Source organism: Oncorhynchus clarkii, chromosome 13, assembly GCF_045791955.1.
Source record: "Oncorhynchus clarkii lewisi isolate Uvic-CL-2024 chromosome 13, UVic_Ocla_1.0, whole genome shotgun sequence".
NCBI classification, from domain to species: domain Eukaryota; kingdom Metazoa; phylum Chordata; class Actinopteri; order Salmoniformes; family Salmonidae; genus Oncorhynchus; species Oncorhynchus clarkii.
In genome coordinates, this window is record NC_092159.1 from 7,378,282 (window position 1) to 7,402,251 (window position 23,970).

Sequence of the window (23,970 nt, forward strand, 5' to 3'; positions counted from 1 at the left end):
TTGGTGCCGTTTTAAGATGAGAAGGAATATATTTTTTTTAAATGTATGAGCCTTATTTCTATTACAGCAGACTGGATGCCTGTCATTCATATTCCATTCATCCAGATCAATGGAACATCGATAGGTTTAGGCTACTACACGATACTCATTTTCCCTCTACCCATCACGAGGATGCTACAACCTGGCCTATGAATTAAAGTTTAAAACGTAGGTGCACAGGTGGAGATAATTTAGAGGAATCAAGGTGACAGACGCGTTCAATACTGCCTTGCACACTTGCCTGCATCTAGCTGATCTAGGGTTTAATCATTAGTCATTAGTCCAACAGTTGCACATTAGAGTTTCTGTTGGACAAAGGTAAGTTTATCCCTGTTTCGTTCCATTTGCTTCCGTTTAAGAAAAGTTCCTCACAAAGACAAAGACACGGCGGTTGGAACCAGAAGTCTTAAATTTGGGCTCATCAGACCAAAGGACATATTTCCACCGGTCTAATGCCCACTGCTCGTCTTTCTTGGCCCAAGCAAGGCTCTTCTTCTTATTGGTGTTCTTTAGTAGTGGTTTCTTTGCAGCAATTAGACCACGAAGGCCTGATTTACACAGTCTCCTCTGAACAGTTGATGTTATGTGTCTGTTACTTGAACTATGTGAAGCATTTATTTTGGCTGCAATCTGAGGTGCAGTTAACTCTAATGAACGTATCCTCTGTAGCACAGGTAAGTCAGGGTCTTTCCTTCCTTTGCCGGTCCTCATGAGAGCCAGTTTCATCATAGCACTTGATGGTTTTTGCGACTGCACTTGAAGAAACTTTCAAAGTTCTTAAATTTCCAGATTGACTAACCATGTCATTTGAGCTGTTCTTGTCATAATATGGACTTGGGTCTTTTACCAAATAGGGCTCTTCTGTATACCACCGCCTACCTTGTCACAACACAACTGATTGGCTCAAACGTGTTAACAAGGAAATAAATTCCACAAATGAATTAAGAAGGCACAGCTGTTAATTGAATTCATTCCAGGTGACTCGTGACCTCATGAAGCTCGTTGAGAGAATTCCAAGAGTGCGCAAAGCTGTCATCAAGGCAAAGGGTGGCTACTTTGAAGAATCTCAAATAAAATATATTTTGATTTATTAATCCCTTTTATGTTACTACATGATTCTGTACAGTATGTGTTATTTCATAGTTTTGATGTCTTCACTATTATTCTACAATGTAGAAAATCATCAAAATAAAGAAAAACCCTTGAATAGTAGGTTTGTCCAAACTTTTGACTGACACTGTGAATATCTACTGTAGTGTTAGATGGCAGAGTATCTGTTTATTCATTTTTTCAAGCAAAGTATAATGGAGATATTCTCCATTCTAGTAGGTGGCTGTAATGCAATAATTATTGGATGCCAACCTCTGTTAAACTTCATCGAATAAATTTAACCCTGGTATGACACTATAGGGATGATGGCGGAAGCAGAAGTGTCGTGCTGAAAGCACGTCGAGGACAGTTAGCGAGAAGGATGAGTGGACAACAGTGAAGTCCAAGAATGGAACAAAAAGGGAGAAATTGTTGTGAAAATGAGTCTGATGAATCGTTGCTTGTTGGAGAACGTTTTTTGGATAATGATGTTTATTTGGGAAACTCTTTTGAAGTCACGAGGACGGTGAAGAAGGCTTCAGGAAAAGTGAATGTAGTCATAGTAACCAGGAGTGTTATGGTGTTGACATTGTGTAGTCATAGTAACCAGGAGTGGTATGGTGTTGACATTGTGTAGTCATAGTAACCAGAAGTGGTGTTGATGTACAGGGGTACCGGTACAGAGTCAATGTGCAGGGGCACCGGTTAGTCGAGGTAATTGAGGTAATATGTACATGTAGGTGGAGTGACCATGCATAGATAATAAATAGAGAGTAGCAGCAGCGTAAAAGAGGGTTGAGGGGGGGCAATGCAAATTGTCTTGGTAGCCATTTGATTACCTGTTCAGGAGTCTTATGGCTTGGGTGTAGAAGCTGTTATTAAGAAGCCTTTTGGATCTATTGGCTCTCCGGTAACGCTTGCCTTGCGGTAGCTGAGAGAACAGTCTAGTGTGGCTGGAGTCTTTGACAATTCTTAGGGCCTTCCTCTGACACCGCCTGGTATAGAGGTCCTGGGTGGCAGGAAACTTGGCCCCAGTGATGTCCTGGGCCGTACACACTACCCTCTGTAGTGCCTTGCGATCGGAGGCCGAGCAGTTACCATACCAGACAGTGATGCAACCAGTGGTTGCAGCTGTAGAACTTTTTGAGGATCTGAGGACCCATGCCAAATCTTTTCTGTCTCCTGAGGGGGTAAAGGTGTTGTCGTGCCCTCTTCACGACTGTCTTGGTGTGTTTGGACCATGATAGTTTGTTGATGATGTGGACACCAAGGAACTTGAAGCTGCTCCACGACAGCCTTCGATGAGAATGGAGCAGACGGAAAGGCTGTTATCCTGTAACCACACGGCCAGGTATGTGACCTCCTCCCTATAGGCTGTCTTATCGTTGTCGGTTGTGTCGTCGGCAAACTTAATAAAGGTGTCGGAGAAGTTTTGGGCCTCCAAGACTTAACGGCAGAAACACTGCATGGGCTACTGTTGCCAGGAAATGTCCCGCCATCACAGGATCCTTCTGAGCCTGTGTAGGAACCTGATTAAACAGAAAAGCAGGCTGATTTAGTTTAATTAACATTTCGTTGCTCAGTTTTGTATAGGTTTTTATTTTTTACCATGCATTTTTTTCTCCCTTTGTGGGTCCTTATTATCCACCTGGACACTAGGTGGCGGAACGCACATATAATTGTTGCGGACGCCATTATACCAAAGAAGAAGTTAATCCTCACCGAAAAAGTTACTCCAGATAGCTAGAACAACAAGAGCTGCCAATTCCAGTTTCAATGTAAGATCAAGATTTCTAACATATTCTGTAATTTTTCCTTAGGTTAACATTAGTAGTGGGATTATTTGTCCACGTCCAACAGATCGCGTGTAAACAAATCCATTTGTGCTAACATTAGCTAGCTTGCTTCCTAAATTACCCATTTAAACGGCTAGCCAAGCTAACTGGCTTTCTGTCATACCGACAAAGTGAGTTTATCTTCAAGACTTTGTTGTGAATGATAACGTTATTTGTTATTAAGACAGCCATGTCAACTATGTGATCTGTGCATTGTCCATCTTTAAAACGGCATAAATCTATTGGCAACCCTTATCTAGTAAGTTAGCATGGCTAGTTAGCAAGGCCGTTAGCTTGTTAGCCAGCTTTAGATAACAAACTCAATTAAAGTAGCTAACCTTAATCATTAGCTAACTGTTCATTTAGAGATGACAAATGACAAATTACATTTTGGTTCGCGATTGCGTCAATCTAACTTCTTGCTGGTAAAATGTCTATCTAGCTAGATCGTTTCATCCTAGTGAGAAAGGTGACATTTGAATTCGTCTGTAAGTTCAAGCTAAACCAACTAACTCGACACTGTCAACGCTAGCTGTACCTTTGCCACAGCAATGCCAGCTAGCAAAATGTATTAGTATACATGGAATATGTCTTTGTATTAGTATGGATGGAATATGTCTTTGTGAGCTAAGCTGTTCCAGTATTTTGTGAAACTCACCCTGTTTGTGAAACTCATCTTACATTTTGTTTGTGCCTCTTTTGAATCCTACTATAGCCTTCCATGTCTGAACCCAAGTCCTCGGGTTCTTACTGTGGTGTTCCAGCACAGAGAAGCTCACAGTGGGGTCCAGAGATGGTCTTAGTGAAGCTGGAGGACTGCAGTCAACCACTGGAACTCAATGTGATAGTCAAAGAGGAAGAGGAGGAGAGAGAAGTCAAAGAAGAGGTAGAGATTAAAGAGGCGGAGGACATGGCCCTCAAAGAGGAGGCGGAGGACATGGCCCTCAAAGAGGAGGCGGAGGACATGGCCCTCAAAGAGGAGGCGGAGGACATGGCCCTCAAAGAGGAGGCGGAGGACATGGCCCTCAAAGAGGAAGCGGAGGACATGGCCCTCAAAGAGGAGGCGGAGGACATGGCCCTCAAAGAGGAGGCGGAGGACATGGCCCTCAAAGAGGAGGCGGAGGACATGGCCCTCAAAGAGGAGGCGGAGGACATGGCCCTCAAAGAGGAGGCGGAGGAGATGGCCCTCAAAGAGGAGGCGGAGGAGATGGCCCTCAAAGAGGAGGCGGAGGAGATGGCCCTCAAAGAGGAGGCGGAGGAGATGGCCCTCAAAGAGGAGGCGGAGGAGGAGATGGCCCTCAAAGAGGAGGAGGAGGAGGAGGAGGAGGAGATGGCCCTCAAAGAGGAGGAGGAGGAGGAGGAGGAGGAGGAGATGGCCCTCAAAGAGGAGGAGGAGGAGGAGGAGGAGGAGGCGGCGGCGGCGGAGGACATGGCCCTCAAAGAGGGGGAGGAGGAGGCGGCGGCGGAGGAGAGGGTGGTCACAGAAGTGGAGAACAGGGAAGAAGTAGATGGTAACACTGACCCAGGTAAGTTCAGTAGTTTAGTACGGAGAGCGGTTGGTGTATTGACAGCCACAGGAGATTCCAGAACTATTATTTACACCAATCTGGTGGCTCTTTCTGAAGAGTAACTTGGTTTCACCTCGTTTTAAAGGGGCAGTGCAGTTAAAAACGTGTTACTGTTTTGAAAATAATTCCTGGAATTTCAGCCTGTTCAGGTGGGATGGAGTTTTTGGGCCAGATCATGACATCACAATCTGATCTGAATGACCAGTCATCTTTTATTTGCACTTGTATCCTCCTACTTTGAAGGGGTAAGCGGGGTAGGCTCTATCCGCCAATCAGGGCTGTGTGTGTAAATATATTTACATTTGTATCAACATACCCACAAGATCAGACTGAGAATTTTAATGGCAAAAGGACGCTCAGGGAAATAAATCATAAAATAATATATTTGAAGTTATTTTCATGAAATAAACAGTGATTTATTAGACAGCCAGTGATGATTTAACCATTCTGCCATCAGACTGGCCACCGATGCTCCTTATAGGACACATCACTGCACTTTATACTACTCTGCATACTGGTCATCTCTGTATACCTGTCGCATGATGCACTGGTGGATGCTTCCTTAGAAAACCCTCTTTTGCCTCTCCCCCCCCCCCCCCCCCTTATCTGAGATACCTACTGCAGCCCTCATCCTCCACATACAACACCCGTTCTGCTAGTCACACTCTGTTAAAGGTCTCCAAAGCACACTCCTCTTTTCAGTTCGCTGCAGGTATTACTGGAATGAGCTGCAAAACAAAAAACTCCAACTGGACAGTTTTATCTCAATTTCTTCATTCAAACACTCAGTCATGGACACTCTTACTGACAGTTGCACTCTTACTGACAGGCTGCTTCGCGTGATATATTGTCTCTACCTTGCCCTCTGTGCTGTTGTCTGTGCCCAATAATGTTTGTACCATGTTTTTTGCTGTTGCCTTGTTGTGTTGCTACCATGTTGTCATGTTGTGTTGCTACCATGTTGCCATGTTGTGTTGCTACCATGTTGCCATGTTGTGTTGCTACCATGTTGCCATGTTGTGTTGCCACCATGTTGTCATGTTGTGTTGCTACCATGTTGCCATGTTGTGTTGCTACCATGTTGCCATGTTGTGTTGCCACCATGTTGTCATGTTGTGTTGCTACCATGTTGTCATGTTGTGTTGCTACCATGTTGTCATGTTGTGTTGCCACCATGTTGCCATGTTGTGTTGCTACCATGTTGCCATGTTGTGTTGCCACCATGTTGCCATGTTGTGTTGCTACCGTGTTGCCATGTTGTGTTGCTACCATGTTGCCATGTTGTGTTGCTACCATGTTGTCATGTTGTGTTGCTACCATGTTGTCATGTTGTGTTGCTACCATGTTGTCATGTTGTGTTGCCACCATGTTGCCATGTTGTGTTGCTACCATGTTGCCATGTTGTGTTGCCACCATGTTGCCATGTTGTGTTGCCACCATGTTGTCATGTTGTGTTGCTACCATGTTGCCATGTTGTGTTGCTACCATGTTGCCATGTTGTGTTGCTACCGTGTTGCCATGTTGTGTTGCTACCATGTTGTCGTGTTGTGTTGCTACCATGTTGTCGTGTTGTGTTGCTACCATGTTGTCGTGTTGTGTTGCTACCATGTTGTCATGTTGTGTTGCTACCATGTTGTCATGTTGTGTTGCTACCATGTTGTCATGTTGTGTTGCTACCATGTTGTCATGTTGTGTTGCTACCATGTTGTCATGTTGTGTTGCTACCATGTTGTCATGTTGTGTTGCTACCATGTTGTCATGTTGTGTTGCTACCATGTTGTCATGTTGTGTTGCCACCATGTTGTCATGTTGTGTTGCCACCATGTTGTCATGTTGTGTTGCTACCATGTTGTCATGTTGTGTTGCTACCATGTTGTCATGTTGTGTTGCTACCATGTTGTCATGTTGTGTTGCTACCATGTTGTCATGTTGTGTTGCCACCATGTTGTCATGTTGTGTTGCCACCATGTTGTCATGTTGTGTTGCTACCATGTTGTCATGTTGTGTTGCTACCATGTTGTCATGTTGTGTTGCTACCATGCTATGTTGTTGTCTTAGGTCTCTCTTTATGTGGTGTCTTGATGTGTGTTTTGTCCTATATTTCTTTTAAATCCCAGCCCCTTTCCCCACAGGAGGCCTTTTGCTTTCTGGTAGGCCGTCATTGTAAATAAGAACTTGTACATTTTTTTTAATGTTATTTTTTTATTTCACCTTTATTTAACCAGGTAGGCTAGTTGAGAACACCTTTATTTAACCAGGTAGGCTAGTTGAGAACACCTTTATTTAACCAGGTAGGCCAGTTGAGAACACCTTTATTTAACCAGGTAGGCCAGTTGAGAACACCTTTATTTAACCAGGTAGGCTAGTTGAGAACACCTTTATTTAACCAGGTAGGATAGTTGAGAACACCTTTATTTAACCAGGTAGGCAAGTTGAGAACACCATTATTTAACCAGGTAGGCTAGTTGAGAACACCTTTATTTAACCAGGTAGGCTAGTTGAGAACACCTTTATTTAACCAGGTAGGCAAGTTGAGAACACCATTATTTAACCAGGTAGGCTAGTTGAGAACACCTTTATTTAACCAGGTAGGCTAGTTGAGAACACCATTATTTAACCAGGTAGGCAAGTTGAGAACACCATTATTTAACCATGTAGGCAAGTTGAGAACACCATTATTTAACCAGGTAGGCAAGTTGAGAACACCATTATTTAACCAGGTAGGCTAGTTGAGAACACCTTTATGTAACCAGGTAGGCAAGTTGAGAACACCTTTATTTAACCAGGTAGGCAAGTTGAGAACACCATTATTTAACCAGGTAGGCTAGTTGAGAACACCTTTATTTAACCAGGTAGGCTAGTTGAGAACACCTTTATTTAACCAGGTAGGCTAGTTGAGAACACCTTTATTTAACCAGGTAGGCTAGTTGAGAACACCTTTATTTAAACCAGGTAGGCTAGTTGAGAACACCTTTATTTAAACCAGGTAGGCAAGTTGAGAACACCTTTATTTAACCAGGTAGGATAGTTGAGAACACCTTTATTTAACCAGGTAGGCTAGTTGAGAACAAGTACTCATTTACAACTGTGACCTGGCCAAGATAAAGCATAGCAGTGTGAACAGACTGCAACACAGAGTTACACATGGAGTAAACAATAAACAAGTCAATAACACAGTAGCTAAAAAAATAAATAACTATTTTACTATGTACTGACTTGCATAGTAAAATAAAAACATTTAAAAAATGAAATATTTCATGGGGGCTTTAACATTCTGGGCCTGTTTTCAGCTGGCGATTAGAGGCCCAAGTGTCAAACACACTTTAGTTTGGAATTTTAACATGTAAGAACATGAGCGCTGGCATTTTCCAGCCCCAACGCCAGGTTCAGCTATGTACCTGTCTAACATCAGCTCACTTGTGCTGAGGTGGGAGGGGTGTCAATATTGGAGGCGTGTCCTGTCGCGGTAGGGTATTCTGCTATAGGACCGTTAAGGTAAGACCGTTAAGGTTCCCCCGTCGAGGGTGATACAAGTCGTCTCACTCAAGTTCTTATGTCACCGGGCTAACGGGTGACTCGCAGGCTAACGGGTGACTCGCAGGCTAACGGGTGACTCGCAGGCTAACGGGTGACTCGCAGGCTAACGGGTGACTCGCAGGCTAACGGGTGACTCGCAGGCTAACGGGTGACTCGCAGGCTAACGGGTGACTCGCAGGCTAACGGGTGACTCGCAGGCTAACGGGTGACTCGCAGGCTAACGGGTGACTCGCAGGCTAACGGGTGACTCGCAGGCTAACGGGTGACTCGCAGGCTAACGGGTGACTCACAGGTCCGCCGGACTGGCCTGGTTATGTATCCTGCCCTTTTATTCTGAGATTAGCCTTGTGTGGTGCCGTTAGGCTTGTTTCAGGATCTTAGATAATATCAATCAGACTTAGAGTACCTCTTGTTTCAGGATCCTAGATAATATCAATCAGACTTAGAGTACCTCTGGGTTTTACTTTCCCTTTGTATGCTCTTATATCTAGACTCACGCAAGCTATACCTTAGTTACGATTTACAGTCTATGTCCGTCGACTAATACTACCTGAGTATTAATATAGAGGATACCTGTTACAATAAAATGATTATTCTGTCCAAACCATCATATTGTCTTTAGTGTAGAAACTAGACTTGTTCCCCTAGAACGGGAGTGTCAGAGGCGTTCTCTCCCCTCTAGGGTTTTGGGTCTAGTTTCTACTTTTTATTCAATGTTTGCAGTTCACACAGTTGTACACGTTATTACAGTTTCTTCTTAGTCCTTATTCTATAACATCAAACATCATCAAAACACCTACTACTATTAATGCCTTATATATGTATTACAACAAGTGGTTAATTACCTTCTATATGTATTACAACAAGTGGTTAATTACCTTCTATATGTATTACAACAAGTGGTTAATTACCTTCTATATGTATTACAACAAGTGGTTAATTACCTTCTATATGTATTACAACAAGTGGTTAATTACCTTCTATATGTATTACAACAAGTGGTTAATTACCTTCTATATGTATTACAACAAGTGGTTAATTACCTTCTATATGTATTACAACAAGTGGTTAATTACCTTCTATATGTATTACAACAAGTGGTTAATTACCTTCTATATGTATTACAACAAGTGGTTAATTACCTTCTATGTGTATTACAACAAGTGGTTAATTACCTTAGCGTTGGTTGACCTGGTTGGTCCCCAAAGAGTATGTTCTTCCACTCACAATTGCTCCAGAGGCTTATCCAATCCCTCAGTATCTGTTTCTCCTACTAGAAGTTTGTACTATGATTTACTGAAAGAGAACGGTTTGAGACAACAAATAAAACTTATAACACCACTGATGCTATTTATCCACTCTGGTTAGGAGGTGGATGTATTCAGCACGAGGAGTGTGGAGGGTAGTTGTCTCAGTATGTCTCGTTCAGAAGTCAAGAGATACAATTGTTCTAGAGTATGAAAGTCAGATATTACCTATTAGGTTGATGATAGTTGAAGTATCACAAGCTGTCTGTCAGTGATAAGTCAAGTAGCACTATCATAGTAGCACTATCATGCCCTCTTAAGGAAAGCACTCTCCTTATATCCTCTTTTCGGGACCAGGTCAGCTTTAGCGCTGAGCCACATTCTAACCTTGTGGCGAGCTATTTCTGTAAAGGGTCAGTTTGACATGTTACTGTGAAACATTACTAATGACAGATGCATCCTCGATCCACAACTCTTGCATCAGTTTAACTCATTCAAATTCTACTGCTAGTCTATCTCTTCCTTGTTCTGTCGATGGCCCGCTCTCTCCCCCTTCTGGGGGTGGTGCCCGAATGCAAGGCATCTCCTCAGGCCAGCTATCTCCCCCTTCTGGGGGCGGTGCCCGAATGCAAGGCATCTCCTCGGGCCAGCTCTCCGGCCCCCACTCAAGAGGCGGAGCCGGTGTGTGCTGATCCAGTGAAGGAGGTGTCATCAGAGCCCCTTTTTGTGCTTCCGCATCAGTCCTTAAAAACACAAAACACTGACAGGTTCAGCTGTGTACCTGTCTAACATCTGTGTAACATCAGCTCACTTGTGCTGAGGTGGGAGTGGTGGCAATATTGGAGGCGTGTCCTTAAAAACACTGACAGTTTCATGCAGCTCTAAAAGGAACGTTTCAGACCCACAAACAGCAGGTCTCCTTGGTAACACAGTTGGTTTAGAGAGTGGAACCACAACCTATCCAGCCATGACACACAGTGTCCATGGTAGAGAGATGTTCATTTTGTGCTGGTGAATCTGGTATTTACAAACAGCCTACCCTACTCCTAAATCCTGGCTGGTTTAACAGCATCACATAGGTGTCTTTTGATCCTGGCCATTAGCCCAGTAGCCTAATAATAAAGGGGTTTTAAATGGTCTACTGAGAGTGCCTTGAAATATTAGCCTTAATGTTTTTTCATTATTCACAATTCAGCATACTTCATTTTCCTCGTTTTGAGTAAGATTTCCAGTCACATGTCACAGTTCTTCCATGGCCTGCATACACACCAGACATGTCACTCGTTGAACATGTCTGGGATGCTCTGGATCGATGTGTATGACAGCTTGTTCAAGTTCTCGCCAATATCCAGCGACTTCATACAGCCATTGAGGAGGAGTGGAACAACGTTCCACAGGCCACAATCAACATCCTAATCAACTCTAAGCGAAGGAGATGTTGCTCTGCATGAGGCAAATGGTGGTCACACCAGATACTGACTAGTTTTCTGATCCACACTCTTACCTTTTCTTAAAGGTTTCTGTGACCAACCGATGCATATCTGTATTCCCAGTTGTGAAATCCATGGATTAGGGCCGAATGAATGTTTTTCAGTCTACTGATTTCCTTTTATGAGTTTTAGAAATGATTGCTTCTACCATTTGTATTTTTGTTCAGTGTATTAAAGTAAGGTACCTAATTGTTACCCAGTAAATAGTTTGATATTGATATCAAAATGGCTGCATTAGGCCTTTAAACAAGTCTTTTAAAGACCATTTCAATGCTGTTCCTGATTCTAACCCCATATCTGTTCATATTCCCACAGGAGAGATCTCCAACCCAGGTTCAGACAGTGAGCACAGTTCCACAGCATCAGGAAACCATAAACAACACAGACAGAGGAACTCAAGACAGAAACATCACCACTGCATGGACTGCTTCACTAGTTTCTATGAGCCAGAGGAGTTGAGAAGACACACTTGTAGGCCCCACCCCTGCTCAGATTGCAGAGGCAGCTTTATTTGTCCAATTCACCTCAAATCAAATCAGACTCAGAAAAGGATTATGACATACCCGTGTGGTCAATGTGAGAAGATATGTGAAACACCAAGCAAACTCAAGACGCACCAGATAACTCACACAGGAGAGAAGCCATACCACTGCACCATTTGTGGAAAGGGTTGCAGTCATTCGGATCAACTAAAGACACACCAGAGAACTCACACAGGAGAGAAGCCTTACCATTGCTCCCAATGTGGAAAGAGTTTCAGTCAGTTATCTACTCTGAGAAAACACCACCTAACACACACAGGAGAGAAGCCTTACCTCTGCTCTCATTGTGGGAAGAGTTTCCGTCAGTTAGCCAACCTAAATGCACACCAGCTAATTCACACAGGAGAGAAGCCATACCACTGCTCTCAGTGTGGGAAGGATTTCAGACATCCAAGAGACTTAAAGTCACACCAGAGAACTCACACAGGAGAGAAGCCTTACCACTGCTCCCAATGTGGAAAGAGTTTCAGTCAGTTGTCAACTCTGAAAAAACACCAGCTAACTCACACAGGAGAGAAGCCTTACCTCTGCTCTCAATGTGGGAAGAGTTTCAGCAGGTTATGTGAAATGAAGGCACACCAGATAACTCACACAGGAGAGAAGCCTTACCACTGCTCTCAATGTGGGGATAGTTTCACCAGTTTATATTTCCAAAAGAAACACCAGCTGATTCACACAGGAAAAAAGTAATTTCACTGCTCCCAGTGTGGGAACAGTTTTAGTCAATCATCAACTCTGAAGACGCACCAGATAACTCACACAGGAGAGAAGGCCTTCCACTGCCGTCAGTGTGGGAAGAGTTTCAGTCATTTATCAACTCTGAAGACTCATCAGATAACTCACACAGGAGATAAGCCTCACGTCTGCTCTCAGTGTGGGAAGAGTTTCAGTCTGGTAGGAAACCTTAAGCGACACCAGCTATCCCACACAGTAGAGAAGCCTTACTGTTGCTCTCATTGTGGGAAGAGTTTCAGTCAATCATCAGCTTTAAAGAAACACCAGAGAACTCACACAGGATAAAAGCTGGGTCATTAAATCTGAAGACACCAGTTTGCTCACATAGGGGATAAGCCTTAACTCTACTATCAATGTGGGGGTAATTTCACCAGTTTATATTTCCCCCCCCAAAAAACAGCTGTGGAAAGGTTCTGTAATGAATAAAATGTTCTGTTTGCATCTTATCTTTGGTGTCCTAAACTGGTACTTGTGCATCTAAGTTTGACTGTGACCTCTCCAGCTTTCTGACAATAAAGGGAGATTCATTTTAATATTGACTTTGAGTGTCCCAGTGTAAGAATTTCCACAACAATTCAGTCAGTCATCAAATTTGAAGACCTACCTTTTCACTGGCACAGGTGAGAAGCCGTACCGCTGCTCTGTGTGAGGGGAAAAGGTTCAGTAGCCTAGGAGACCTAAAGAAACACCAGCTAACTCACACTGGAGAGAAGTTTGTTCTGAAGTTTGACTATTGTTTATTGAAATAAAGCAGGGATTATTTTGAACATGTCACTATTTCAGGAATCAGTCAAAAGGAGAGAAAAGGCAGTTTTACAGAAAGTGTTTTTATTTGATTGGTGGACATGGTTTGTCATGGTCAGTATTTCCACTAAACAGCTGTCTGGGAATGCAATACTTATATTTATTTAACCTGCAAGTCAGTTAAGAACAAATTCTTATTTTCAATGACGGCCTAGGAACAGGGGCAGAACAACAGATTTGTTCCTTGTCAGCTCGGGGGTTTGAACTTGCAACCTTCCAGTTAATAGTCCTACGCTCTAACCACTAGGCTACCCTGCCTGTAACCAGTAGGCTACCCTGCCTCTAACCACTAGGCTACCCTGCCTGTAACCACTAGGCTACCCTGCCTGTAACCACTAGGCTACCCTGCCTGTAACCACTAGGCTACCCTGCCTGTAACCACTATGACCTCCTCTTTAGGACCATATGCCAGAACGCCCTGACTATGTTCTTTAAGACAGGAGACTCCAATGAATCATGTTTATGTAGGTTTAGATAGCGGTATATACGGCTTTATGTAAAGGAAGGCCCTTTTAGAGCTTCACACTGGTTCTTATGCATCAAAGTTTGACTGTGACCTCTCCAGCTCTCCTACCATTTGTCCCATCTCTAATTGGACCTACTTCACAGTAGTCAATAGAATAGTAGTAAACAGATGAGCTATTTCAAGTATTTAGCTCTATATAGCCCCCGACCCGAAGTTAAACTGTAAAAACAGACAGTTCACATTTTCCATTGACTGGCCATAGCCTACGTCTGAATACCGTAATGTCAAATTTATCAAGTAGACAATATTTAATTTATAAACATAATGCATATCATAAACAATTGCAGAATAATTCTCTCACCATTTCTGGCCATGAGTTCATCTTCCTGAAGTAGCCATACACCAAATTACCATACACATCTCATTTAATTGTTCCTATTAGATAGACTATTATAGTTTCTAGTTTTTGCTCTATGCATGTGCAGCTGTTCGGCCATGGAAACCCATGGAAACCCATGGAAACCCATGGAAACGCATGGGAACGCATTTCCTGACGCTCCCGACGAACAGTTATTTTGCTGAAGTTGCTTCCAGAGGCAGTTTGGAACTCGGTAGGTGAGTGTTACAACGTAGGACAAACCATTTTTATGCACTACATGCTTCAGCAATCGGCAGTTCCCCTCTGTGAGGTTGTGTGGCCTACCACTTTGCGGATGAGCTGTTGTTGCTCCTAGACATTTCCACTTCACAATAACAGCACTTACAGATGACCGGGGCAGCTCTAGCAGGGCAGACATTTGACGAACAGACTTGTTGGAAAGGTGGCATCCAATGACTGTGTCACGTTGAAAGTCACTGAGCTCTTCCGTATGGACCATTCTACTGCCAATGTTTGCCTATAAAGATTGTATGGCTGTGTGCTCCATTGTATACACCTTTCAGCAACGGGTGTGGCTGAAATAGCTATATCCACTAATTTGAAGGGGTGTCCACGTACTTTTGTATATATAGTGTATGTCCTTGTCCTCTCCTTGGTTGATTTAGAGGAAATATTAAATAAATAATTAAAGTCAGTAATAAACATTGTAAGTCACATAAATAGACACCAAAACCACTCAATCATCCTAACATAATACATGTAATGGTTACACCAAAACCACTCAATCATCCTAACATAATACATGTAATGGTCTTATTTAGCAAATAAGTGTTTAATTTAAATCAGTGTTTAATAATTTCAACATCCGTGATTATATGAAATTGATTTGTCTTTTTCAGTTCCTCTTAAGGATCCGCCCCCTTTTTTTCAATTTTCACCTAAAATGACATACCCAAATCCTAACTGCCTGTAGTTCAGGTCCTGAAGCAACGATATGCATATTCTTGATACCATTTGAAAGGAAACGCTGAAGTTTGTGAAAATGTGAAATGAATGTAGGAGAATATAACACATTAGATCTGGTGAAAGACAATACAAAGAACAAAAACATGCGTTTTTTGGTATTTTCTTTGTAGCATCATCTTTGAAATGCAAGAGAAAGGCCATCATGTATTATTCCATCCCAGACGCAATTACAATTTTGGCAACTAAATGGCAGCAGTGTATGTGCAAAGCTTTAGACTGATCCAATGAAATATTGCATTTCTGTTCAAACTTTTGTATCAAGACTGCCCAAATGTGCCTAATTGGTTAATTAATAACGTTACAAGTTCATAACTGTGCACTCTCCTCAAACAATAGCATGGTATTATTTCACTGTAACAGCTACTGTAAATTGGACAGTGCAATTAGATTAACAAGAATTTAAGCTTTCTGCCAATATCAGATATGTCTTTGTCTTGGGAAATTTTCTTGCTACTGACAACCTCATGCTAATCGCATTAGTCTACGTTAGCTCAACAGTCCCGCGGTGGACCCACCGATCCTGTAGCGGTTCCAGGTAAGTAAAAATGAATGAACTAATACATTTTGTCATTAACACCACATTCTGTCCTTTCCATCACAGTTCATTATGTGGTGGCAATGACGTGTGGTGAGAATTACATTTTTGCAGTATTTGGTCATAAATAGCAGGGATTCTAGCATGCTAACTCCAGTTGGACAGCTAGCATACAATGTCTCCTAAATACGCATCATTAAAACCATTTCCTAATCTGAAATAATTTGAGGAAATTAGCTAAATATATATTCTCATACTTGTGCAAATCTTTCTAAAGCCGAAAATGGAGACAATTCAAAGGATATCAATCAACAAAGTGGTAAGAATATTTAGGCTATAACAATATGTTGAAAGATGGCTGTATTGGGTAGAGATGACTGAACTGCTCAGTTTTGTGTTTATGTCTGCAGGTATACAGACAAGGAGGCATACAAAGTTATGTCAATTGGTATTGGTATGTTATGCAGATCACATGTAAACACCCTCTTCCCTTACTTCTTCAATGAATATCCCATAAGCCTCTACATTATGGACAAGGCATGTGTATGAAAACTGTTTTGATAATGGTTTTCATTCACATTCACCACAAAAAGCAAGTTATGAATACTGTCTTGTGCATGTTTTGTTAATCATCTGTATAATTACTAAAAAAAAATGTCACAGACTTCAGCCTCCCTAAACCTCTGAATATAACAGGACATCTTTTCGATCACCATGCACTGCAAAATCATTCTGGCTATGGATACGGAGAACATCAACACATTAACATCAACAATACTTGGCAGGGTAATTTGTATTTTTCTATCACAAAGTATAATTTATTTATTCTCCGGTCCAGTTGGTGGCGGTAATGCAACATTATACTGGATGCCACCCGCCGTTAAACCAAAGAAGGAGTTGCGCGAGCTAGAACAACAACAGCTGCCAGTTCAATGTCAAGCGTCAAGGTAAGATCTAGATTTCTAACATATTCTGAAACGATTCCATATGTAAACATGATGAATTCGATTATTTGTCCACTAAATCATGTGTAAACAATAGCCATTTGTACTAACGTTAGCTAGCCAGTAAAATGGCTACCCAAGCAAATGTGTTTATCTTCAAGATGCTGTTGTGAATGATAACGTTATTATTTATTGAGACAGCAATGTGAATTGTGTGATGTGTGAATTGTCCATCTTCAAGATGGCATAAATATATTGGCACCCTTAACTAATAAGTGAGCATGGCTAGTTAGCTAGGCTGTTTCTAAGGCTGGCTAGCAAGCTAGATAATATAATTTCCCTATCTAATCATTAGCTAACTGGTAATTTATAGATTACAAATCAAATGTTATTTTGGTTCGGCGTTGCTTCAAAATAACTTATTGCTAGTAATTTGGTTATCTAGCTAGATCGTTTCATCCTAGTGAGAAAGGTGTCAGTGATCTAAAGCTAACCCAACTAGCTCAACATTGCTAACGCTAATGCTGTGGTAATCGTACAACTAGTACGATTACCACAGCAATGCTAGCTAGCTAGTTACATGTATTAGTAGATTCCTAGTGGTTGGAATATTTAGATATATTCCTTTATTAACTAAGATGTTCCAGTTGTGAAACTCACCTTACATTTTGTTTGTGCCTCTTTTGAATCCTACTATAGCCTTCCATGTCTGAACCCAAGTCTCCGGGTTCTTACTGTGGTGTTCCAGCACAGAGAAGCTCACAGTGGGGTCCAGAGATGGTCTTAGTGAAGCTGGAGGACTGCAGTCAACCACTGGAACTCAATGTGATAGTCAAAGAGGAAGAGGAGGAGAGAGGTATTAAAGAGGAGGAGGAGGAGGAGGTGGCAGAGGAGAGAGCATTCAAAGAGGAGGTGGAGGAGAGAGCATTCAAAGAGGAGGCAGAGGAGAGAGCATTCAAAGAGGAGGAGGGGGAGAGCGCATTCAAAGAGGAGGAGGGGGAGAGCGCATTCAAAGAGGAGGAGGGGGAGAGCGCATTCAAAGAGGAGGAGGGGGAGAGAGCATTCAAAGAGGAGGAGGCGGAGGAGAGAGCATTCACAGCGGAGCAGAGAGCAGTCACAGAGGAGGCTGAGGAGAGAGCATTCACAGAAGTGGAGAACAGGGAAGAGGAGGAAGAAGTAGATGGGAACACTGACCCAGGTAAGTTCAGTAGTTTAGGATGGAGAGAGGCTGGTGCATTGACAACCACAGGGGATTCCAGAACTATTATTGAGTCTTTCCACCAATCTGGTGCCTCTTTCTGAAGAGTAACTTGCTTTCAACCTATTTTAAAGGGGCAGTGCAGTTAAAAATGTGACGTTCCTGTTTTGAAAATAATTCCTGGAATTTCAGCCTGTTCAGGCGGGATGGAGTTTTTGGCCCAGATCATGACATCACAATCTGATCAGAATGACCAGTCATCTTTTATTTGCACTTGTATCCTCCTACTTTGAAGGGGTAAGCGGGGTAGGCTCTATCCGCCAATCAGGGCTGTGTATGTAAATATATTTACATTTGTATCAACATGCCCAGAAGATCAGACTGAGCATTTCAATGGCAAAAGGAGGCTCAGGGAAATCAATGATAACAAATGTATTTGAAGTTATTTTCATGAAATAAAACAAACACAGTGATGTATTAGACATATGGGATGATTTAAAAATACTGCATGGGGGCTTTAACATTATGGGCCTGTTTTCAGCTGGCGATTAGAGGCCCAAGTGTCAAACACATGTTAGTTTGGAATTTCCTAATGTAAGAATATGAGCACTGGCATTTTCCAGCCCCAACGCCAGGCTCAGCTATGTACCTGTCTAACATCTGTGTAACATCAGCTCACTTGTGCTGAGGTGGGATGGGTGGCAATATTGGAGGCGTGTCCTTAAAAACACTGACAGTTTCATGCAGCTCTAAAAGGAACGTTTCAGACCCACAAACAGCAGGTCTCCTTGGTAACACAGTTGGTTTAGAGATTGGAACCACAACCTAAATAACCACAATGTAAATAGTCCTGGTAGCCATTTGATTAGCTGTTCAGGAGTCCTATGGCTTGGGGGTAAAAACGGTTGAGAAACCTTTTGGTCCTAGACTTGGCACTCCGGTACCACTCGCCATGCGGCAGTAGAGAGAACAGTCTATGACTGGGGTGGCTGGGGTCTTTGACCATTTTTAGGGCCTTCCTTCGAAACCCATTTCATGAAGCTCCCGACGAACGGTTCTTCTGCTGCTGTTGCTTCCAGAAGCAGTTTGTAACTCGGTAGTGAGTGTTGCAACGGAGGACAGATTAATTTGACGCGCTTCAGCACTCAGCGGTCCTGTTCTGTGAGCTTGTGTGGCCTACCACTTTGTGGCTGTCTATTCATTTGAGTGGTTACCTATCTCAAAGCCCATCCCTCAGCGTTTACCAAAACAGAGAAGGGGTTTGTTATTGGTTTAATTACGGATTCCAGCTTTAAAGACCAAGTGCAAAACATTCAATTTTTCCTGTGTTTTATATCATATTGTTCAACGGGATGAAACTAAAACTGTAAAAGTGTGATTTAAAAAAAAAAAAATCAGTTATTTCCTGGTAGTTGCTGGTTGAAAATACAATTTACACAGGACCTTCTAATCAGCAGACTTGCGCGTCCGGGAGGTTAGGCTTTTCATGGTGACATCACCATGTGGTAAATTGTGGCAAACTTCTTGCTTGAGAAATAGTTTTTTTTTCTCTCCTAAAAAGCTATTATTTTTCCCATTTATTATAGAAATCTACACTGAACAAAAATATCAACACAACATGTAAAGTGTTGGTCCCATGTTTCATGAGCTGAAGTAAAAGATACCAGGAATGTTTAATATGCACAAAAAGCTTATTTCTCTGAAATGTAGGGCACGGATTTGTTTACAGCCCTGTTAGTGAGCATTTCTCCTTAGCCAAGATATTCCATCCACCTGACAGATGTGGCATATCAAGAAGCTGATTAAACAGCATCATTAGCATCATCACACCCTCTATAATGTGCACTTTTGTCAAACAACACAATGTCGCAGATGTCTGCCATGTTGAGGGAGCAGCTGGCATGCTGACTGCAGTAATGTCCACCAGAGCTGTTGCTCTAATGTTAATTTCTCTACCATAAGCCGCCTCTACCGTCATTTTAGAGAATTTGGCATTATGTTCAACCGGCCTCACAACTGCAGACCACATGTAACCACGCCAGCCCAGGACCTCCACATCCGACTTCTTCACCTGCGGGATCGACTGAGACCAGGCACCCGGACAGCTGATGAAAATGTGGGTTTGCACAACCGAAGAATTCTGCTCAAACTGTCAGAAATGGTCTCAGGGAAGCTCATATGCGTGCTCGTCGTCCTCATCAGGGTCTTGACCTGACTGCATTTTGGCGTCGTAATCGACTTCAGTGGGAAAATGCTCACCTTCGATGGCCACTGGCACTCTGTAAAAGGGTGCTCTTCACAGATTAATCCCGGTTTCTACTGTACTGGGCAGATGGCAGACAGTGTGTATGGCGTCGTGTGGGCGAGCGGTTTGCTGTTGTGAACGTAGTGCCCCATGGTGGCGGTGGGGTTACGATATGGGAAGGCATAAGCTACGGACAATGAACATTATTGCATTTTATTGATGGCAATTTGAATGCACAGCGATACCGTGACGAGATCCTGAGGACCATTATGGTGCCATTCATCCACCGCCACCACCTCATGTTTCAGCATGATAATGATCCTGAGGACCATTATGGTGCCATTCATCCACCGCCACCACCTCATGTTTCAGCATGATAATGATCCTGAGGACCATTATGGTGCCATTCATCCACCGCCACCACCTCATGTTTCAGCATGATAATGATCCTGAGGACCATTATGGTGCCATTCCTCCACCGCCACCACCTCATGTTTCAGCATGATAATGATCCTGAGGACCATTATGGTGCCATTCCTCCACCGCCACCACCTCATGTTTCAGCATGATAATGCACGACCCCATGTCGCAAGGATCTGTAGACAGTTCCTGGAAGCTGAAAATGTCCCATTTCTTCCTTGGTCTACATACTCACCAGACATGTCACCCACTGTACATGTTTGAGATGCTCTGGATCGATGTGTTCTGATCCCGCCGATATCCAGTAACTTTGCATAGCCTTCGAAGAGGAGTGGGACAATGTTCCACAGGCCACAATCAATAAACTCTCCCTCAACGTCAACACAACAAATGAGCTGATCGTGGACTTCAGGAAACAGCAGAAGGAGCCACGCCTCTATCCACATCGATGGGACCACAGTGGAGAAGGTGGAAAGCTTAAAGTTCCTCGGCGTACACATCACTGACAATCTGAAATGGTCCACCCACAATGCGTCTTCAACCTCAGGAGACTGAAAAAAATGTGGCTTTGCCTCTAAGACCGTAACAAAGTTTTACAGATGCACAATTGAGATTATCCTGTCGGGCTGTATCACCGCCTGGTACGGCAACTGCACCGCCCGCAGCCGCAGGGCTCTCCAGAGGGTGGTGTTGTCTGCCCAACGCGTCACCGTGGCACTGCCCTCCAGAACACCTATAGCACACAATGTCACAGGAAGTCCAAAGCTACGGCCTGTTCACCCCTCTACCATCCAGAAGGCGAGATCAGTACAGGTGCATCAAAGCTGGGACTGAGAGACAAAAAACAGCTTCTATCTCAAGGCCATCAGACTGCTACCACCCGGTTACTCAACCCTGCACCTTAGGGGCTGCTGCCCCATTTACATAGATGGAATCACTGGTCACTTTAGTAATGGAACACTAGTCATTTTAATAATGTTTACATACTGCTTTACTAATTTCATGTATTTTTGTCAATGTCAATATTTATATTTATATATGTCTTAATAACATTGTTACTTTTACATTTGTGTGTATTGTTGTGAATTATTAGATACTACTGCACTGTTGGAGCTAGGAACACAAGCATTTCGCTACACCCGCAATCACATCTGCTAAACAGGTGTATGTGACCAATACAATTTGATTTGAACAGCCTAATCAATTCTATGCGATGGAGATGTCGCCCTGCTGAGGCAAATGGTGGTCACGCCAGATACTGACTGGTTTTCTGATCCACACCCCTACCTTTTCTTGAAGGTTTCTGTGACCAACAGATGCATATCTGTATTCCCAGTCATGTGAAATCCATAGATTAGGCCCTAATGATTTTTTGTTCAGTTGACTGATTTCCTTATGAACTGAAACTAAGTAAAATTCTTGAAATTGTTGCATTTTGCATTTTATATTTTTGTTCGGTGTATTAAAGTAAAGTACTTAATTGTTACCTAATAAAGGATTTGATATTGATATAAAACGGCTGCATTAGGCCTTTAAACAAGTCTTTTAAAGACCATTTTCAATGCTGTTCCTGATTCTAATCCCATATCTGTTCATATTCCCACAGGAGAGATCTCCAACCCAGGTTCAGACAGTGAGCCCAGTTCCACAGCATCAGGAAACCATAAACAACACAGACGGAGGAACTCAAGACAGAAACATCACCATTGCATGGACTGCTTCACTAGCTTCTATGATCCAGAGGAGTTGAGAAGGCACACTTGTAGACCCCACCCCTGCTCAGATTGCAGAGGCAGCTTTATTTGTCCAACTCACCTCAAATCAAAACAGACTCAAAAAAGGAGGAAGGTGTACTCATGTGGTCAATGTGGGAAGAGATTTCAAACACCAAGCAAACTCAAGACGCACCAGAGAACTCACACAGGAGAGAAGCCATACCACTGCTCTGTTTGTGGGAAGTCTTTCAGTCAGTCGAACCAACTAAAGACACACCAGATAACTCACACAGGACAGAAGCCTTACCACTGCTCTCAGTGTGGAAAGAGTTTCAGTTGGTTACACAGCCTGAAGACACACCAGATAACGCACACAGGGGAGAAGCCTTACCACTGCTCGCAGTGTGGAAAGCGTTTCAGTCTGGTAGGAAACCTAAAGAGACACCACCTAACCCACACAGTAGAGAAGCCTTACCGCTGTTCTCATTGTGGGAAGAGTTTCAGTCAGTTACACCATCTAAAGACACACCAGTTAATTCACACAGGAGAGAAGCCATATCACTGCTCTCAATGTGGGAAGAGTTTCAGTCATCCAAAAGACTTAAAGTCGCACCAGAGAACTCACACAGGAGAGAAGCCATTCCGCTGCTCCCAATGTGGAAAGAGTTTCAGTCAGTTATCAACTCTGAAAAAACACCAGCTAACTCACACAGGAGAGAAGCCTTACCACTGCTCTCAATGTGGGAAGCGTTTCACCAGGTTATATCAACTGAAGGCACACCAGATAACGCACACAGAAGAGAAACCTTACCACTGCTCTCAATGTGGTGATAGTTTCACCAGTGCATATTTCCTAAAGAAACACCAGCTAATTCACACGGGTGAAAAGCCATTCCACTGCTCCCAGTGTGGGAAGAATTTCAGTCATTCATCAACTTTGAAGACACATCAGATAACTCACTCAGGAGAGAAGCCTCACCACTGCTCTCAGTGTGGGAAGAGTTTTGGTCATTCATCAACTCTCAAGACACATCAGATAACTCACTCAGGAGAGAAGCCTCACCACTGCTGTCAGTGTGGGAAGAGTTTCAGCCAGTCATCAACTTTGAAGAAACATCAGAGAACTCACACAGGAGGAAAGCTGTGTCATCAGAGCTGAAGACACTAGCTTATTCACATAGGGGAGAAGCCTAAACTCTGCTGTCAATATGGGGATAGTTTCACCAGTTTATATTAATAAAATATAACACCAACTGATTATGACTAACAATAACTTACCTGGTTACTTAAAGGGGGTTAAAACTTGCAAAGGAGTGTGGAACATGCTGTCTGTGTGGAAAGCTTCGGTCAGTCATCAGATTTGAAGACACAGCATTTAACTCGCACAGTAGAGAAGCCTTACTGTGTTCGGGAGTTGTTTGAATATTGTTTATTGAGATGAAGCTGCTATGTTCACAATAAGCCATTATCATCATATCACTTTTTCAGGAATCAGCAAAAAGTCGGCACTGCAGAGAAAAGGCAGTTTTACAGGAACTGTATGTATTTTGTTGGTGCTTAAACCAGACATGGCTTGTCGATGTCAGTATGTCCACTATACAGCTGTCTTTCTGAGGAATGCAATACTTTCCATACCAGCAGACCTTCCGCAGCCACAACGGGCAATTCAGTGAAGTTGTATTTGCCATTGTGGAATCCATAGCTAATATCTGTCCATAGAGATTCCTCAGTAATCAGACATCATATATTCTAGTTGGATTTCTATAATCACATTTTTTTTTTAAGTTTAAAAATTTATATAATTTAGTCACAAAAAATGTATGCAACAAAAACTTCTAATTAGAGGAATATAACCAAAAATGAATAAACATATTGTATTTCAATTACTAAGCTCAGTCTCCTGTCTCAGTTTATTATGGAAGTTTGAAGGTTCATTATATCTGGTGCTTTACAGGTAGGCTATACTGTAAGTAAGGCAGTGGCGGTCGGTGCTGTTTAAGATGAGGATGATTATAATTCGTTTTTTTTTTATGAGCCTTATTTCTATTACAGGATGATTTGTTTATGGCTTTATACATGGTATTGCCATTCGTATTCCATTCACCAAGTTTAATGTAACATCGATAGGTTTAGGCTACTACATGATACTCATTTTC

General features: G+C 42.7%; 2 protein-coding genes across 3 annotated transcripts; both read left to right on the top strand.

Moving 5' to 3' along the window:
* The first annotated feature begins 2,821 nt into the window (after positions 1 to 2,821).
* LOC139423670 (zinc finger protein 436-like) lies at positions 2,822 to 12,470 on the top strand. Of its 2 annotated transcripts, none has more exons than XM_071175280.1 (3): positions 2,822 to 2,906; positions 3,679 to 4,489; positions 11,121 to 12,470. In XM_071175280.1, the coding sequence occupies exons 2-3, from the start codon at positions 3,685 to 3,687 to the stop codon at positions 12,035 to 12,037; spliced, it is 1,722 nt and encodes a 573-aa protein (XP_071031381.1). In that variant the 5' UTR covers positions 2,822 to 2,906; positions 3,679 to 3,684; the 3' UTR covers positions 12,038 to 12,470. The 2 variants fall into 2 exon arrangements, with proteins under 2 accessions (XP_071031381.1, XP_071031382.1); XM_071175281.1 differs by having other exon boundaries at positions 2,878 to 3,094.
* Positions 12,471 to 16,166: 3,696 nt separating this feature from the next.
* LOC139423669 (oocyte zinc finger protein XlCOF6-like) lies at positions 16,167 to 23,704 on the top strand. The gene is made up of 3 exons (XM_071175279.1): positions 16,167 to 16,239; positions 16,936 to 17,434; positions 21,706 to 23,704. The coding sequence occupies exons 1-3, from the start codon at positions 16,225 to 16,227 to the stop codon at positions 22,971 to 22,973; spliced, it is 1,782 nt and encodes a 593-aa protein (XP_071031380.1). The 5' UTR covers positions 16,167 to 16,224; the 3' UTR covers positions 22,974 to 23,704.
* Positions 23,705 to 23,970: the final 266 nt, after the last annotated feature.

What these genes read in the sequence shown, in the direction of transcription:
- LOC139423670 (XM_071175280.1), top strand. Translation starts at nt 3,685, where the DNA reads ATGTCTGAACCCAAGTCCTCGGGTTCTTACTGTGGTGTTCCAGCACAG. An exon ending in AGATGGTAACACTGACCCAG is followed by an intron (nt 4,490 to 11,120) that starts GTAAGTTCAGTA and finishes ATATTCCCACAG; the next exon opens with GAGAGATCTCCAACCCAGGT.
- LOC139423669 (XM_071175279.1), top strand. An exon ending in AGATGGGAACACTGACCCAG is followed by an intron (nt 17,435 to 21,705) that starts GTAAGTTCAGTA and finishes ATATTCCCACAG; the next exon opens with GAGAGATCTCCAACCCAGGT.